The sequence below is a fragment of the Equus caballus genome, chromosome 20, assembly GCF_041296265.1.
Source record: "Equus caballus isolate H_3958 breed thoroughbred chromosome 20, TB-T2T, whole genome shotgun sequence".
NCBI lineage: Eukaryota > Metazoa > Chordata > Mammalia > Perissodactyla > Equidae > Equus > Equus caballus.
The window spans coordinates 9,614,317-9,634,084 of NC_091703.1; the positions used below are offsets into that span (position 1 = coordinate 9,614,317).

Here is a 19,768-nt window from a genome sequence, read left to right on the forward strand (position 1 = left end):
CATGAGTGTAAGAGGCAGAAAAAGAATGAAGGGACAAGTCTAATTTGCTATGCTGAGTGCTATGACAGGAGTAAGCAAAGAGAAGGAAAAAAAGAAGGCCATATGAGCAGCCATCGGACTCAGGATAAATTCTGAAAGAAAAACAGGAGTTAGCTAGGAGAGAAAGGGAACATTTGAGGCAAAAAGACAACATTTACCAAACACCCAAGAACCCAAGAGGAGCAGGCAAACCAGCCTCATTTATGGGTGTGTGCGGCAAAGAGAGTAACACTAAGCAGTGTAGTTTGTCTGAAACATAAAGCGCTTGGCCGAGTGGCAACAGATAAGAGTGGAGGGGGAGACGGGGTAGACAGACCTGGGTCATGACGGGCCACTACTCTTTGTATAGAAGTTTGGACATCTTCACTAATAATTTTTGTCTTATAAACACAAAAAGTGATTTCTACTTGTGGCCATAACAGAGTACCTGGTATCAGACTCGCCTTCCCACTGTGAACAATAGTAAAACTGGACAGTATATATGAAGCAAAGGTTTTCTGGCACCGGACACAAGGTAGTACAAGACTGTGATCCCTGAAGGAAGGGAAATTCATGGGGTGTGTCCTTTGATTGCTCTGGCTGTTTTCCAGGGACAATTTCCTGATTGTGGTGCAGGCAGCTGCAGCCCAAACAGTGCATGGCAATGCCCCTGAGCTGAGGAGGTGGAGGTCAGAGTTGAGACCTGTTAAAGTTGCTGGAATCTATGGGGGAAGGGCACAAGAGAAGAGGAGTTGCTCCAGGGTGAGGGGAGGTGTGGGGGCAAAAATCTGTGTGTGAGTTCCCTGCAGATCCTCTGCCAATGGCTGGGCTACAGGTGTACAGGGTCATGCTACACAAGACTCACCAAGAGAAGAGCTGTCATATGATTGAACAACACAGCTTACCAAGGACTCAACTGACTCAAGGAGAAATAGAACTTCTAAATAGTCCTTTATCAATTAAAGAAATTTCATTATCATCATCACCTGCCCATAAAGACAACTCCAGGCCTAGGTGTTTCACTGGTGGATCCTGGCAAACATTTAAGGGAGAAATAATAATACTCTTGAACAAACTCTTTCAGAAAATATAAGAGGAAGGAAGTTTCCTAACTGATACAAAGAGAATCCAAAACAAAAGGGTTATAGAACACGATAGCTCTCACAAACATAGAAGCAAAAATTCTTAACAAAACGTTACCAAATCAAATCCAGAAATACGTAAAAAAAGGTAATGCTTCCTGAGTAAGTGAAGGTTTTCCCAGGGATACAAGATTTTACATTCAAAAATCAATCACTGCAATTAAACACATTACGGAATAAAGGGGAAGAATCATATGATCTCAAAGTATGCAAACAAGCATTTACAAAAATCAACATCCATTAATAATTACAACAACACACACAAACTCCAAGCAAATGAGGATTTTAAGAAAATTCCTCATTTTTATAAAGGGCATTGATAAAAATCTATAGCAAACATCTTATTTAATGATGAAATATTGAATATTTTTCTCCAAAGAGCAGGAACTAAGCCAGGATGCCCACTTTCACCACTTCTTTTCAGTATTGTATAGGAAGTCCTCACCAGTGGGATAATGCAAAAAAAAAAAAAAAAAAAAAGAAATAAAAAGCATACAGATGGGAAAGGAAGAAGTAAAATTATCTGTATTTGCAGATGATGAAATTTTTAAAATCCTAAAAAATCTGAAAAAAAATTATTAGGATTAATAAGTAAATTTAGCATGGTCATAGGATACAAAGTCAATATACAAAAATGAATTATCTTTCCATACACTAGCAACAGCTAGAAATGAAGTTTTAACAACACAATTTAAAATAGGATCACGAACTATAAAAATAGCTAGGAATAAGTTTAACAAAAGATATGTAAGACCTCTGCACTGAAATCCACAAAACACTATTTGGAGAAATAAAAGGTTTAAATAAATGAGAAGGTTTATATAAAAGCGATGTACTATGCTCATAGAACATTGTTAAGATGTCAATCCTCCCCAAATTGATCTATAGAGTCAATGCAATCCTAAACAAAATTCCAGCAGACTTTTTTTTACAGAAATTGATGAGCTAATTCTAAAATTTATACAGAAATGGAAGAACAAAGTAGAGCTAAAATAATTTTGAAAAAGTTGAAGACCTTACACTGTCTGAATTCAAGACTTTCTATAAAGCTACAATAATTAAGACACTGTAGTATTGCTATAACAACAGACCAATAGATCAGTGGAAAAAACAGAGAGTCCAGAAATAGATACACAAAGTGGATCTAGAAGAAAACATAGGGAAAAAGCCCCTTGACATTGGTCTTGACAGCAACTTCCTGGCTATGACAGCAAAAACACAAGCAACAAAGATAAGTAAGTGGGACTACACCACACCAAAAATCTTCCGCACGGCCAAAGAAACAGTCAAGAAAATGAAAAGGCAACCTATGGAATGGGAAAAATATTTGCAAATCATATATCTGATAAGGGGTTAATATCTAAAATATAAAAAGAACTCATACAACAAAAACAGCAAAAAAAAAGCCTAACAATTCAATTGAAAAATGGGCAGAGGAACTGAATAGAGATTTCAAAGAAAAGATAGAAATGAACAACAGGTACATAAAAAGGTGCTCAACATCACTAATCATCAGAGAAATGCAAATCAAAATCACAATGAGATGTCAATTCACGTTTATTAGAATTGCTATCACCAAAAAACAGATAAGTGTTGGCAAGGATATAGAAAAAAGGAATCCTAATGCACTGTTGGTGGGAATGCAAATTGGTACAGCCACTGTAGAAAACAGTATGGAGGTTCCTTAAAAAATAAAAAACAGGGGGCTGGCCCCATGGCAGAGTGGTTAAGTTTGCACACTCCACTTCAGTGGCCCAGGGTTTTGCTGGTTCAGATCCCAGGCGCAGACCTAGCACCGCTCATAAAGCCATGCTGAGGCGGCATCCCACATAGCAGAGCCAGAAGGACCTATAACTAGAATATACAACTATGTACTGGGGGACTTTGGGGAGAAGAAGAAGAAAAAAAGAAGATTGACAACAGATGTTAGCTCAGGTGCTAATCTTAAAAAAAAAAAAAAAATTAAAAACAGAACTACCATATGATCCAGGAATCCCACTTCTGGGTACATATCCAAAGGAGTTGAAATCAGGATCTTGTAGAGACATCTGCACTCCAACGTTCACTGCAGCATTACTCACAATAGCCAAGATATGGAAACAACTTACGTGCCTATCAATGGATGAGTGGATAAAGAAGATGTAGTGTGTGTATATATATATACATGTATATATATATGTGCACAATAGAATATTACTCAGCCATGAGAAAGAATGAAATCCTGCCATGTGCGACAATTTGGATGGACCGTGAAGAGATTATCTAAGTGAAATGTCAGAGAAAGACAAATATTGTGTGATATCACTTATATGCTGAATTTTAAAAAGACAAACTCAAAAAAACAGAGAGTAGAATGGTGGTTACCAGGAGTTGGGGGGTGGGGATGGGAAGATACTGGTCAAAGGGTACAAACTTCCAGTTAGAAGATTAGCAAATTTGGGGATCTAATGGAGAGCATAGTGATTATAGCCGATAACACTGTATCATATACCTGAATGTTGCTAAGAGAGTAGATCTTAAATGTTCTCATCACAAAAAAGAAATGGCTACTATGCGACACGATGGAGGTGTTGGCGAATACTATGGTGGCCATCATTTTGCAATTTATAAATGTATCAAATCAACACTTTGTTTGGGTGGGGCAAGAGGAGACCAGTTGCAAAAAGGAGCACGATGTAACCTTCTGGATTGATGGAAATACGTTGTACCTTGATCGGGTGGTGTCAAAAGGATTTATATATTTATCAATATGCATCAAACTGTTAAGTGTACAAATTTTATTGTATGTAAATTATACCTCAATAAAGTTCATTTTTAAAAAACACATAAAGCAGTCACTCTGTTACAGTTCATTTAGTAGAAAAGGCATTTACACAATTTCGATATATTTGTGATCATTACAACGCCAACCTCATTAGGAGAACAAACATGAAGAACCAAGCACATGTCCTAATATAGCCAGATCCCCACATCTTTATCCAGGGAACTGACTTCAAAAACACTTCGAGCGTTTGCTTAAAACTACGCAGATGAACATTCAAAATGGGCAAAACTGGAAGACAGGTTAGGTTTTGACTAACAAGCTTATTAGCAAATCAACAAGTATTTATATTAGACAACATGACAAAGACCACAGGGGTGGCTGCAGGATCCTGCAGTGGTTGTGAAGGTGGGTTCCAATCCTGGCTCCACTGTGCTCACTGTGGAGCCTTGGGCGAGCTCTGTAACCCTTCTAAGCCTTGGCTTCATCTGCCTTGTACATTGGTGAGGGTTAGATTACCTGAGAATATCCATGTAAAGCTTTCAGAACAGTGGCTCTTATCAAAAAGCACTCAGTGTACATATATGATGCTATTTTTAGTATTATAGGACTTTTGGATGAGTTCTGTCTGGAAAGACAGACTCTCCTATAGTTGGCCTTTGCCAGGTACACAAACAGAGAGAATCACATGTGAATTACCAATCGCACCAAAAATATATATTCAAATTCACACACACATCACAATGTTTTTAGGACTATAAGTGGTCGTTTTTATAAAGCAGTAGAGCCATAAAACCAAATTTAAAAGGTGGGGGTAGCATCAGATGGCCATCATCCCAGTGTTTCATCAGATGGAAAGGAGCCAAAAGGATTCATTATGGAAGGGAAGAGGGAGATTGAGAGCAAGAAATGAGAGGGCACTGAAAGACGAGGTTTAGAACAACAGTATGGGAGCGACAGAGACAAGTTGGAAGGAATTCAGAAAGAGAAAAAGCAAGGTGCTGAGGAGACTTGAAAAAACTTCATATGGAAATTATTCACTTAAATCAATGTGTTTAAACTAGAGATAGGACAGGATGGTGTTTTCAACCAAAAGAAAAATTGAGCCTCTTCTGTATACCCCCCACCAGACACAGAGCTATTTCCAGTGAGAAGAGAGAAATTTCACCTCAGTAAAAGAAAGAGCTGTCTCACAGTCAGAGCCGTCCGAGATGGGAACAGAACCTCAGGAGCGGAATCCCAGAGGGCTCTGCGTTCTCAGAGGCTTGGGGCACTGTTGATAGAGAGGTCGTGGGAATGGCTGGCTTGTTGGTTTCTACTTCTAGCACTGACACTACTCATTTGCTTGGGTGTAATATGCTATGGGCAACTTCTATTTAATTATCCATGAACAGGCTAGTCCTGATATTTAATGAAGTCTACGAAATCGGCTGTAGCGTAGCTAGGGCAGTGTTCTGGTTTGGAGTCAATTCCTCTGTTGACTTCCTCTCTTCTCTGTGGATGCACACTGGGTATAGCCATCAGTCTAGCAGGAGCCAGAAGGAGAAACACCTGAAAAAAGCCCTAGCTTATGCCTGGGAAACACCAGTGAGAAAGTTCTTTTAATTTCTTTCCTTCCACTTCTGTTTCTCAGAGAACAGAACGAGATAGGGAAAAGGGACAGGTACTCTCACCAGGCCATACAGAGTGATGTCCCGGTGTGGTGTGGGAGCACAGTGAGCATGAGCTGGATAGAGGGAAAAGAACAGGAAGCCAGAATGAATTTCCAGACCTTATAGATGCAAATATGTACAAAAAATATTTTATAATCTATTGCATTAATTTGGATTAAACATAGCTTTGTCCTGATGAACGAAAGCAGATGACTGGAAATGGGTGTACCTGTATTTCAAATGAGTTACAATTAAGAACTAGAACAAAAGTGTATCTTTAAGCCGGATATTATATTGACTTGAACCTTAAAGCAGAGCTCCTTATAAAATATTCTGAGAAAGCTGCCTTTGGTGTTGAAATTTCCCGTATTTGGTTTCAGGCCAAAAGTGATTTTTTCCCCCTTCATGACTTAATAACAAGGCATTCAGCCATCCAGGGGCTGCCTGCCCATGAAAAAGCACCACGTGCCCCCACGGCACTCCCCACCCCCAAGCATTCTCCACATTTCACTGTCACCGCCAAGCCTGTGCCTATTAATCCCTGGAGGTGTGCTTCCCACCAAGATTCCCGAATGCAGACTACCTCGAGGAGGCCCGTAGGCTGACTGTGACCTTGTGCCGTGAAAATAGAGACTCACTCACCACCCTCAATAAACAGAAGGAAGGTTTATTTATGGAGAGAGGAGCGGGGAGAGGGAGCAAGTCGGCCACGGAATCTCAAAGAGCAGAAGCTGAGCGGTTCCTTCTCCAGCTCTCACTTTAGCGGGAAACCAATACGGACCCCTGGAGGCCCTTCTGGGGACACAAGGGCAGCAGAGCAGGAGGACACAGCAGCGCTGCCATGTGGTCTTATCACACTGAACTGCCAGCAGGGAAGGCTGGGCTGTGTCAGAAGGGAGTTTCCCTGATGGCAACAAGAGCCAACTGGAGCTGAACAAATTCTGGTCCAACTTCTCTAATTTCAGAGTGAAAATCAAATAGTCCTTTGTGGTCCTAAGGCAGGTCTAATGTCTCCAAATCCCATGGTCTAGGCTACCGCACAGCCCCGGCTTCCACGCAGTGTGATCCTGGATTCTCTCTTCCCCTCCCTTTTACCTGGGGATGGAGGAGACACCTCTGGCTGCCTCTGAGAAACAGGGGAGGAGAGACAAGACCCAGATCATTCAGGTTTTGGCTCAAATGCTGCCTCCTCAGAAAGGCCTTCTCTGAAGACCCAACCTGAGCTACATACCATCCTCATCACTGTCTGTCATCCTGGCCTATTTTAATCTTGTTTTCACAGTACTAAGCACAATCTCGTGACCTTGTGCATCCATTTTCTTACCTGTTGTCCCTGCCCCTAGACTGGGCTCTCCCACAGGGTGGGGGCTGTGTTCTGTTAAACACTGCTCTCTCCTGATGCTAGAATACTGGCTGGCCTAGAAGAGGTGCTCAAGAGTTCTTGGATGGGGGCCAGCCTGTGGGCGTAGTGGTTAAGTTTGTGCTATCTGCTTTGGTGGCCCAGGGTTTTCTGGTTCGGATCCTGGAAGCCAACATGGCACTGCTCATCAAGCCATGCTGTGGCGGCGTCCCACACAGAAGAACTAGAAGGACTTACAACTAGGATACACAACTATGCACTGGGGCTTTGAGGAGGAAAAAAAAAAGAGGAAGATAGGCAACAGATGTTAGCTCAGGGCCAATCTAAAAAAACCAAAAACAAAAAACTGCACTGTACACAGCATCTTTGAGAAAGGAGGCATAAATACAAACTGCCGCTGAAAAGAAAGAGGTCTTGGATGAGTGAGTAAGAGAAGCATCAGATGGGTGAATGAGCGCACTGAAGAAGTGGCTCAGGGAATTTTGATTTGTGGAACGTATAGAATAGACTATCAAGGAAAAGGAAAGAAAAGGAAAGCGATTAGCTCGTTTGCAGCCTGCCATCACCTCCTGTCTGCCAGCCCACCCGGCCCCTCTCAAGCCACCCAGCCCCACCCCAGGCTTAAATTCCTAACCTGCTCCTCATCGAGACAGCCGGCAGCGGCGAGCTTGAGGGCACGGGGAGCAGGTTCCCTTGAAATATCACTGATGAGTTTTGATTCAGAGGGCTGAGGATGACTGAAGCCATATTTATGATTCAACTATAACACAGCCCAGGAGCCCTCGACGGAGGGGACGTGCTGGAATCTCTGGCAGGAAGGACAAAGTGAAGAAGGGTATGGAGTTTAACACCATCTAGATTCTAACTGCTTTGCTGGATTTTGGACTTTTAACACTTATTATCTGGGGGCCCACGTTCAAAAAGGCTGGAAAGTAACCTGAATAATGTGATAGGACAAGATTTACGGGAAATCTTAATAACAGGAGTGAGTCAAGGGCAAATCTGAAATTTGAAGCTTTCACGTCCAGGAGAACAGTAGCTTCTATTAACCATTACGGAGAATTTAGGACAAGCTAATTAGGGGGATGAAACTAAGGGTAATTTTGAATTTGCTGCACTTCAGACGGCAGCAAGACATCCTACAGAGACTGCAGCAGCCTGTGAGCTGGGCAGCAGAAAGGTAAGAGCTTCAGACACAAAGGAGAATCTTATACAAAATCTGGATTATACACTGTGGTATAATGGAGAATACAGATCTGGTCTTTGTCATCAGGTCCCAATACAGAGCTTCAAAAACCCTTAGACTTTCCAGAATGACAGGAGCACCCTTGTTATGCTAATGAGATGACTCAAGGTGGGCCTCTAGACAGCTTCAGGCTGGTCACCAGGAGCCAACCACGCGATTAGAGAGCTGGAATTCTGACCAGCCCAACCTCCAGGAAGGCGGACTGGAGACGGGGTTCAATCATGTGGCCATTGGCTTAATCAATCACGCCTACTCAATGAAACCCCAGGAAAATCCGGACCCTGAGGCTCAGTGGAGCTTCCTGGTTGGTGAACACACAGATGTGCCAGGATGGTGGCACACACAGATTCCAAAAGAGAGGCAGGGAAGCTGTGTCCAGGACTCTCCAGACCTTGCCCTGGACGTCTCTTCCATGTGGCTGGTCACGATTTGTATCCATTATAATAAAACTGTAATCGTAAATACAGCACTTTCCTGAGTTCTGTGTTATTCTACTGAGTTATCGAACCTAAGGGAGTCACGGGAATGCCTGAATTTATTCTGTCAGGAGTGTGGGTGGCCCTGAGACTTTTGGCTGGTGTCTGGAGTGAGGGCAGCCTTGTGAGACTGAGCCCTTAAACCTGTGGCGTGTGATGCTAACGCCAGGCAGCTGGTGTCAGAATCGTGTTGCAGGACACCCACCCGGGGCAGAGACGGAGCATTTACACATTGCTTGTAGTGTGCACACACGTATTACACAAGACTTGGTAAGGTATACAGGAATTTTTAGAGGCCTAGCTCCAAATGGGAACATTACTGGATTTTATATTTTATTTCATTTCTCACCATTCTGAGTCATTAACTGACAATAATGAAGAAATTCTAAATATCAAAATGGATAATGATTTTGCTTACATTTTATCCAAGCAACACAGAGTAGGATGGTCATCCTCATATGGGACACTGCTTTAAGGACAACCACTTAATCAAAGAGGGAAAAACTTAATCTTTAAACTTTAATATGTAAAATTACAGGCTCTGAGGAAATGTAGAAAAATTGTTCTCTGCTTAATTCTTGGCCTCTTTATTTCCTTAGTTTTAAGAAGTCACTGCTTTTTGAGATGACGAGTTAATAACAGGCTTTTGGGGGGAGGTGAGAAAAGAAAGGAACACCACCACATTGCATAGAGATATCCATTGTAAGACACTATCCATTTCAGAAATGGTAACATGTAAAAAAAACAATAGGGCCAGCCCTGGTGGTCTACTGGTTAATTTCCACAAGCTCTGCTTTGGCGGCCCAGGTTCAGTTCCCAGGCACAGATCTCCTTCACTGGTCTGTCAGGGGCCATGTTGTGGCGGCAGCTCACATACAAAAAGAGGAAGGTTAGCAATAGATGTTAGCTCAGGGAAATCTTCCTCAGCAAAGAAAATAAATAAACAATAATAGTAAAGTGCATTTTAGATTTGAGAAAATATAGTAATCTAGTAGTAATTAAGATTATTTTTGCTTCTCCTTAACTTTCAGGTGATTTGCCCTAAATGTGTTCAATGTAATCACTTTTACCTTAGTCAATTTTGTATTCTAAAATATTATTGTCTCAAAGCATAACTGTTTATAAGAAAATGTGTAGATTGGGGGTTAAGTGGCTGAGATGAGACAAGGGCCTATTTCATTCCATAATAAGCACCCAGCTTTGTTTCATATGTACATATAGACTGCAGGCCGTCTGTGGAGTGAGCAGGCATTATTCCTCCATGAGGTCCTGTCCTTCTATATGGAGAAGATGACTCAGGAGACAACCCTTGGGCTTCTGGATCCCTATATCCTTTCCCACCTGCTCTCCGGATGGCCAGCCCGAGGGGGGCAGATCCACAACATTCAGAATTCTATCTTTAGAGCTCTGTGCATTAAAATGCCCTCATAACAAGTCAGTCAATTTTACACCTCTCTCACCTTGAAACTTCTTTGAGTTCTGTATATTAAATTAGTGAACCGCCCAGCGTAAGAAATTGGCTATTATTGAGATCAGATCGATAATCACAATCTTAAATAGAGCAAGAGACTAATGATAAAGAGGCTTCAACCGAAGTGTGTGGTCCTTACCCAAGTCTAAGCAAGCCACAGCTAAGCCTCACCTTCACTTGCCAAAATCTTACTGAAAATACTGAGTATGACAGCCAGTAAACATGGCTTCTACTGAGATAAGACTCACACTCTGATGAGATCCTTCCCCTCAGGGGGTTTAAATGACCAACATATAAAAACAGACCTACCCACATAGTAAGAAAAAGAAGTGCAATAAAATCTGGAGGGATTTTTTTTAAGTGACCTAGCACTTGATAGATACGTCTGGAGATGATGCTGAGTAGTTTATAACAACTGTTATAACTGAAGCAGGTGTTAGGTAAGGAGAAAGAATATGCTGTACTTACACACAGTGTAATTAAATTACTCAGCACTGACGTGGGAACTTTCATGCTGGAATCTCAAATCACTACATAAATATCAATTATGTATCAAAACTCCAGTAGCTCAGCAGGCCATGACATCTGCTTTGAGTCACTGCTGAAGAACAAGTTCTGTGACTTTGAAAACTGATGAAATAGAACTCAGATTCCTTGCTCTCTACTGCCCTCAAATTAATAATGGTTATTAGCACTAACATGTTGGAAAGGACTCGTGTAGTTTAAGTGATTTATGGTACAGTATTCAATTTATGACTAAAACAATCATTCCTTTATTGCTGTTTTAGTTACTACTCTAGAAAGTTCTATGAGACAATGAAGAAAATTTTCATCGCAAATTTACGACAGAAACTATCAAGGGTGATGCCACCTGGTGCATCTACCGACTAGAGTGGAAAAGTCTAGGGAGCAGAACAGTTAATACTAGTTTCAGATGCTCCCTAGGCAGCTCAGAACAAGCAGGTCCAATCTCTGAGACATCTTCCCCTGCCTCTCCAGGTTGTCAAAGCCACCCTTTGAGAAGGAAAGATGTGTCAACCATTGAGAGGATGATTTATAAGACAATCAAACCCTCAGCTCATCACACGACCGTGTGCTTTTTAACAAGAGCCACTGAAAATGAGCAGATTCTCTCTTCAAGATAAGTTGCTGGCATTAATTTAAAAAAAAAAAAAATCACACCTATGGAAATTCTTCCCTGCAGCATAAACCATTAAGCATTCTTGACACGATCCAGGAATAAACTCACTCCTTTTGGCTAACTCAAGAACATTCGCTTGTGTTGACAGCCAGGACTGGGCAACCAGGAAACCACGTGCTAATTGGCTGCTTCATCCCTTTTTCCTTTTCAGCGTCTGCCAGGTGTAGCCCTGACTTCCAGGACGCGTCTGGCTCGCTGTCGCATCCTGCCCGTTATCTCTGTCTGGCAAACGACCACTCTGTGCTTCCAGAACTTCAGAGCTTTCAGGGCACTGACGATAAGTTATTCTCAGCCACTTTGCCAAAAGTTTTTTTGGCCGACGGACTGAGGAAGACTATTGTTGTCGCTGGCTGTTATCTCTCGCTCCGACTCCACTTGGCAGATGTGCAAGTCCATCTCTCGGGTGTGGAAACACGGCGCTTGACTCTAGATGAGTCAACGCATTAATAAACAAGAGTCACGGAGGAAATAGCAACCAGTCTTGAAAACAAAAAAAGAAACATTTTGAGGTTTATTGGATGCCGAGATGTTTGTTCTCCATAGAGTGCCCCGGCTTTATCTCACTTCACAGCCTTCCTATCAAAGAAACGGGGAAGTTAATAGTTTATCAAACGTTAATCGGCTGTAATGTTTATGTATTACTTACATAGCCTGGAAAGTATTTTTTGGTGCTAGGGGTACTGTTTTCTTTAATTGAGAATTTATATCTTTGTCATTCATCTCCCCTTTGGTCAGACTCCATATTCTAGGAAGTCCCCAGTCTACCAAGACATTTATTGTCTCCTGACCTTATCCCCATGCAATCAGGGAAACCATCCCGTGGCCTCGGAAGTGCCTGCAGGGAGATAAAAACGGCGAATTTTCCCCTACAGTAGACAGAGGAGCAGTACAGAAAGCGGGCTCTGGGCAAGGTTCTGTCTCTGAAGCAGAAGCACAGGGTGGAGTAAGAGCTTGCTGCGCCTTGCACATCGCGTATTCCCTGCAGACACAACATGGTCTAGACTCTAAACACTGGCCACGGGGACCAAGTTCCTCTCAGCATCTGCACAGCTCCCACGTGGGCCAAGACTAAGCTTCGGCAACTTAGCAGGAACCCAGAGGATCCACATGAGTTGAGAGCTTGACCTTGAAAACGGAGTGTGTCTCAATTGGGATTCTTGAGGAAACGCAGGGGGAGGAAGCCTGCTCTAGTCTCAGGACCACCTTCCTCTCAGAGATCCAGAAAGGACAAGAGCGGCACTGGGTCTACCAGAATTTTCTAAAGTCACATGGGACTGGGATCACAGGAGAGATGAGACTTTCTAGGGTGACTTGAACATCTTATAATAATCCTGTGGTGACAGTCATATGAGGGTGACCATCTCTCTGTTTCCTCCAGAAAATCCTGGGTCTTCCCCTAGCATATGTATGAATCATGCATTTTTCCATGTTCAAAAGTGTCTTCATTTGGATGATAGATGGTCCCCTTGTCAGTCCACACCCTAACGGGACTAAAGATAAGTTCTCTGATGCCACAGCTGCACTGTTAGGGCCACTTACCACCTGGGCTTTTATTTAATGTGGTTTCAACAAACATTTGCTCAGCATCACAGGTGCACCCACTGTGCAAGGAAAGGGGACATCATGAATATGAGAGACAGACTCATCAATGGATGTCTACAGGGTCCCGTGTTAAATGCCCAGGGAGGCACACACAAAATAGGACCTCTGTGCTTCTTCGAATGTCAGTGAAGAGTTGCTCGCCCACTTGAAGAAATTATCTAGGGTACATGCTGACGTGCAAGTGGGGATGGTAGTGGTGGCGTGAGCAGTGTAAGCAAATAGAAAACCACAAAGTAGACGTGTTTCTGGCTGTGTTTCAGGAAGCATTACCAGCATCTGGAGAGCAGAGTGTGAACAGGGGCACAGAAGCACTCACATTTTTCCCCAATGATATGGGTAATTTTTAATTTCAATATTTACTTCTATTAGTGCTTGGCTACTACTAAATACATAAAATAAATCCACTGTGAAGAAGCTAAGATCCAGGCATGGAGTTTAAGATGAACAAAACTTCTCCCTCGATTCTAATTTTACTCATGCCTATGGGCAGCCCACCACTCTCCTGGCAGTCTTATTATCCATCTTCAGCACTAACGCAAAATTTAATAAGTATTGGTTTTTCTCATTATCTTTAGTGGCTGTGTGAACGTGCCTGCACTTTCAAACTTTGCTCATGTTTGTGTACTTTCTACCTAGAACATCCCTAGCTGTCTTCATTTGTTGAAATGATCATACTTTAAGACCCAGTTCCCATGTTCACTCCTTAAGAGAAACCAATCTTGAGCCTATGAGGCAGGACTAGTCCTAATCTTATTCTGTATATTGATCCTTGATGACACTTAGCACGTTGTTATGTCACAGCAATTTGTCTATAGGTCATTGTCCATAGCTAGACTCTGAACTCCTGGAAGCTAGATACTGTCTCTGATTCACCTTCCAATTCTAGCATTTAGCCCAGAGCTCACTAAATGATACATCCTAGTTTGAATAAACATAATCATATGTTTTCATCTTTAAAAAAGAAGTGTCCAACTCAATGAATCATCCAGAGAGAACACCCCGTGTAACTATCACCTAGGTCAAGAATTAGAAAATGACTAGCACCCCTGAAGTCTCAGCTTGAGCCCCCTCCTAATCACTACTCTCCTACCTTCTCAAGGGTAACCACTATTTTGACTTCTATCACCACTAGATATTGGTTTTACTGTTTTAAACGTTATATAAATGGAACCACATAGTATGTACAGCTTCATTCATGCAAGATTATGTTTGTGAGATTCATTCCTATTATTGCATGTAGTTGAGTTAGCTCATTTTGTGGGGCTGCATAGTATCCCACTGTGTGAAAATACCACAAGTTATTCATCCATTATGCTCTTGGTGGATATTTGAGTTCTTCCCAATTTGAGGCTCTTACAAAGCTTGCTGTTGTAGATAGTCCTGGATGTCTTGGGGCAAACCTGGGCACACACTCCTGTTGGGAATGGAATTGCTAGGTCTTTGGGAAGACCCATGCTCAGCTTTAGTAAATAATGCCAAACTTTTTCCAAAATGTGCAAGTTTATACTTCCATCTGCACTACAGAAGTATCCATTGCCCCATGCCTTGACCAACACTTGGTATTGTCAATCTTTTAAATTACAGCCACTCTGATGTGTGTGTAATAGTATTGCATTGTGGTTTAATCTGCATTTCCCCATGAATAATGTGATTGAGCACTTTTTAATATGTTTATTAGCCATTTGGATATTCTCTTTTATGAGTTGACTGTTCAAATTTGTTACCCATCTTTTCTATTGGGCTTTCTGACTTTTTCCTATTCGTTTATTTGGCTATAAATCCTTTGTTATAGATGTTATAAATATGTTCTTCCACTCTGTGGCTTGCCTTTTCACTTTCTTAATGTTATTGTTTGATAACACACAGTTCAAAGTTTTAAGAAGACCAATATATCAGTCTTGTCATCTATGGTCAAAGCTTTTAGTGTCCTGTGTAACAAATGTTTGCCTTTCCAAGCTCATGAAGATACTCCTCCATGTATTCAACCAATTTTTTAAAAAAATTTGTTCTCTGAGGAGGGTTGATCTGAATTGACCAGTCTTCCATTAACAGAAGCAAATCTCCACTATAAATGTTTTATTACCATCGCATATTAAATACTCATCCATTCATGGTAGTATGCTGAAAGCATAGCTGTGCACATAATACATTTCATATAAATTAAGTGTATAATTATTTCTAATTCATTACAGAATGCATTTGCAGCATTGTTTGATAGTCAGGGAGCATGTGATTATCGAGGGCCTTGACAAGATGGTAGGGAGTGAATGGTATACCTAATCCCACAGACTTCAGCGCGTGGAGGGATCATTGGGCTCACCCAGACTCCTCCTTCCCCTTTCACATAGGCAGTAATGAGCCCAGGCAGGTCAGGCAATTTATCTAAGATCATACAACTAGTGTGGCACCAGTAGATTTTTAAATCAGTTATCATACCACCTAGAGCTCTGAGTTCTTTCTTCCATAACACATTGGTTTTGCTGTTTGAGAAAACTTCTACATATGAGTTGGGATTTCAAGCGTGTTTTGATACTAAGGAGGAATTGAGGCTTGAGATGATAGGAGAGACAAGTCATTAGACACAACGTGAAAAAAAGAGGCTTAAAGGCAGGAATGGGTTGATTAGGTGAAGAAACTGCTGGATTGTTTTGGTGAGAACAACGAAGAAAGCAGACAGGGGACTGGGAAAAGCGGAGGTTATTCTGTGAAAGCATCTTAAAGCAGAAAAATGAGGCTCTTCTTATCTACAAAAGGACGACCCTGGGCTTTAGTTTACAAAGTAATTTCACATACCAGACCATGCCATGTCTGTCAGTGCAGTGGTAAAAAGCAGGTGGAGACGATAAGGAACGGTCAGGAAGGGATGAAGGCCACCATAAAAAATAAATTCAAATAGAAGTAAAACTTTGGTGGAAAATGGAAATTTTTCTGGACTTGTAGATTTTATAAATGTAGGATACCATTTATTCTGTACAGTACTCAAACTAGTCATAGATGAGTTTGTAATGAGTTTGCGGTGTTTTTAGATTAGTTGTTCCATAAGTCCAAAACATTATTACTTGAATTGTGTCTTTTCATACATATCTGCTCATAAAGACACCTGCTAGGCCACCTGGTGCTTTAATGAAAGACTTCTTCGGTGTTATGTTACTAGCATCACTTCTGAGCCACATTAATTTGTCCATTCACATACTAATTCACTCATTTGAGAAGCACTTATTAAAATTTATGCTAGGAACTAAGGAAACAGATAAAAGACATGGTCCCTGCTGCCAAGAAGTTGCTTGGCTTACTGATGGAATTTCCCAGTACCCCATGTTGCTCTTGGCTATGCAAAAATCAGATCTTTAGATTTTTATTCAAGGTTATTCCATTTAGAAAAAGAAGCCTCACTAGTGTTGTTTGTTGAGGTTGCCATTCAGGTATCAGGTATAAACGCAGGCCCCATGACAGGATCCGAGTAACAAGTGCAGCCTTTGCATAATGACGAGACTGTATCACTTTTCCTAAAACTGCGTGAAAACAACAAAATGATATCTTAGTATTGGTTTTAAATCTTAATGAGAAAAAAGAGAGCCAACGCTCTGCCCAGGAAGGATGAAAATGGCTATATCACTTCTGTATATTTGCTGGGATGCTAATGTCAAAACGTGCCTGGGACATAGGAATGGTAAAGCTCAGATGGCATTGTTGTTTACAAGTTAATTAAAATCAAACCACGTTAAACACCTGAGTCCCACTAGCCACATTCGAGGGCTCAACAGTCATATGTGGCTGATGGCTATCACACTGGACAGCAGAGATACAGAAGATTTCCATCACCACAGAACATTTTACTGGACAACACTGGAAATGTAATGGGTCTCCTAAAAAGTTGAAAGTGGGATTGGTCATCATGCCAATGGGTTGGGATAGAGAAAAAGGAATTATAATTAAATGTAATGAGAGTTTTTTAAAAAGTTCAGTTGGAACTTTTTAGCATGTAATTAAGCCAAACAATAATGATGGAAACAAACTTTCTCCTGGCTTTGGGTATTGGGATGACTGACTGTTTTGAGACTCGTCTGTGGGGACATGGAAGATGCTGTGCCCCTGTGTCCAGCCACCAGATGGGCCTGGGATCACTAACTGTGTTGTGCCCATGTCCTCCAGCTGCTGGCTCACAGAAAAGACCCTGCAAAGCAAAACACCGAAAAAGGCAAGCACATTCATCCTACACAAATACCCCGTCTGCCTGCTACTGGGTACCATAATACGGAGAAATTCCTTCTAACAAGAGGGTCCTCTTATTCACGTGATTGGATGCTTAGGGGCCTGCCCTGGCCCTGTCACATGCGAGGGACAGAATGGAGTCATTCTGCGGGGGATTTTGTTAAGTGCAACTTCTCTTGCTCACATTGCCATAGTATGCTATTCTATACTCCATTTACTTGCTCAAATCCGAGTCAATCTGATACATTTTACTCTTGATCCTAAAACATAAGACAGGCGTATGTGGGTGCAGTATTTCTTGAGTCATGTGGATGAACGAAACCAATAACAATGTCACACCTGTTACTGGGCTAACGAGACCGGGAAACGCTGGTTTACGTCTTCTGTCTACCGCCTGGTGGGGGGATTCATTACTAGTTGGAGCCAAAGAAGAAAAGAGAAAGAGAAAAAAGCATGAATTATTTTGTGAATATCTATTCAGTCCCTCCCTCAATCACCTGGGGTTCGTTGTTTATACGAGATGGCCAGCTCCACAGGAGAGGAGCTGAGACCCACGAGGCCCTTTGAACTCGTTCTTTCCCGGGAATGGCAGGAGCGGAGCGCAGCAGGAGGGCTGCCCGGCCCAGCACTCAGCTCTGAACCCAAGGGGCCATCCCTCTGGGTGGAAAAAAAGACTTAGGAGCTTTGCTGCCCTGGCAGGTCTGGAGTCCTTCCCTTGGCCGTGGATAATACCTAATGATTCAGAGGAAGTACTGTCAATTCTTCAAAGCGGACCTAGCTAATTGTGTAATGTTATTCTGAGGCACTGGAAGAAGCCAAAAAAGAAGAGAAGTTGGGGAGAAATTCCTTCCTTTGCAATGATCAGCTTACATCCTGCACCATCAGATTTGATTACCCTTATCTTTTCTTGCATAACTACAAATGTTATGACTGGATGTAAATGACCAGACTTCCAAAAAAATCCAGCCACAATATTTGACGCTATGACTCCCTGTGGCGGTAAATTCCTTAGACTGGCCACATGCTGCATGAAAAGCCCTTTCCTTTGATTTATTCATGTACCAGTTCTTAACTCTATCAGATGCCCCCTTGTTCTCACATTAGAGAATGAGGCAAAAAGATAAGTCTGTTCACGTTGCATCATTCCCTTTCATTTGGGCAGTTTAATCTAAATACTCTCTAATATCTTTTTCTTAACATAGCAATTTTAAAAATTAATTCCCCCCCCCCTTTTTTTTGAGGATGATTAGCCCTGAGCTGTTGCCAGTCCTCCTCTTTTTGCTGAGGAAGACCGGCCCTGAGCTAACATCCATGCCCATCTTCCTCTACTTTATATGTGGGACGTCTACCACAGCACAGCCTGTCAAGCAGTGGCGTGTCCGCACCCGGGATCCGAACCAGCAAACCCTGGGCTGCTGAAGCGGCATGTGAGCACTTAACCACTGCGCCACGGGGCCGGCCCCTAATTCCCTTTTGTAAACTAGCTTTTTAAAATTGTCAATAAGTAATACAAGGACCTGATTAAAATCATTTAGGCACTACAATCAATAGAAAAAGTCTCTCTCTCACTGCAGACCCGTCTCCCCAGTCCCCACCTTTGAGGCAGTCATCATCACCAGCTGCTGACGTATACTCCAGAAACAGCCAAACCCACCTATGTGTGCATTTTCTCCCTTTAAAATGCGTTTTCACCTAACAATTATCTTGGAGAGCACTCCATTTTGTCATAAACAGTGCTGCTTCATCTTTTTTAATGGCTACATAGTATTCTAGTTTGAATATACCATAATTTATTTAACCAGTTCCATACTGATGGAGATTTACATGTTTCCAGTACTTTGCTCACATACGAAAGGCTCAAAGATCTTCATATACATGTCTTAACGTACAAATACAAGTGTGTGCATTTTAACAGTTGACAGATATTTCCAGATTGCGCTCCAAAGAGGTTACCTCAGTTTATACTCTCAGCAACTGTACATGAGTGCCAACACAGTATATTCTAACAATGTTTCACAATCTTCCATCAAACGACAGTTCTACCTGAAAAACCACACAAGGGGTAGGATCTTCCAAACAAACTTTGGGTCCTGACGCTGAGCCTCCCACCAGTCTCTTGTAAAACCAATCTGACCTGTATAAGCTCTCAGACCTGACAGAGCAAAACAAACAAGATGAAACAAACACAATGGGTTACATGACAAACCAACTAGTGCCACCTAGAGGTTCCTTGGTGTCACTGCCACCAATTTGACCTGCTCAGTTTGCATGAGTAACTGTTCACATATGTGCTTTTGGGTGCTGCAGGTGGCCAGAGGAATCCAGTTTTCATCAGATTCTAGAAACAGTCTGTGACTTCTGCCAAAAAAGTGAAGAATCAGTGACCTTGATAACAAAAAAGAGAGAGAAAATTAAAGTTGTATAAAAATCCAAGTGCCTGATTTTATGGCTTAATGCAGATAAAGCAAATAACGCTGTAAACAAACTACAAATACATAAAATAGTGAAATCACTTTAGAGCGGTGATTCCCAAATTTTGGACTAGAAGAATTTATAAAACAAAATCTGTGGCCCAATGAGGTTTTGCCAAAGTTCTATTACCTCAAGTAGAGATGTTAACAAAAAAT

The 19,768-nt window shown here is 41.8% G+C and overlaps 1 protein-coding gene across 3 annotated transcripts in view; it reads right to left on the reverse strand.

Annotated features, from left to right (window-relative positions):
- Window positions 1-14,990: 14,990 nt before the first annotated feature.
- Window positions 14,991-19,768, reverse strand: part of BLOC1S5 (biogenesis of lysosomal organelles complex 1 subunit 5) — a 72,957-nt gene continuing 68,179 nt past the window's right edge. For 2 of the 3 annotated variants that reach the window (XM_070244069.1, XM_070244068.1), the window contains exon 6: window positions 18,909-19,526. In XM_070244069.1, the coding sequence (XP_070100170.1) occupies window positions 19,361-19,526 (166 nt within the window). In that variant the 3' untranslated portion in view covers window positions 18,909-19,360. Of the gene's footprint in view, window positions 16,442-17,480; window positions 17,555-18,908; window positions 19,527-19,768 lie in introns of those variants that run through there. The other variant, XR_011429473.1, reaches the window with a different exon arrangement.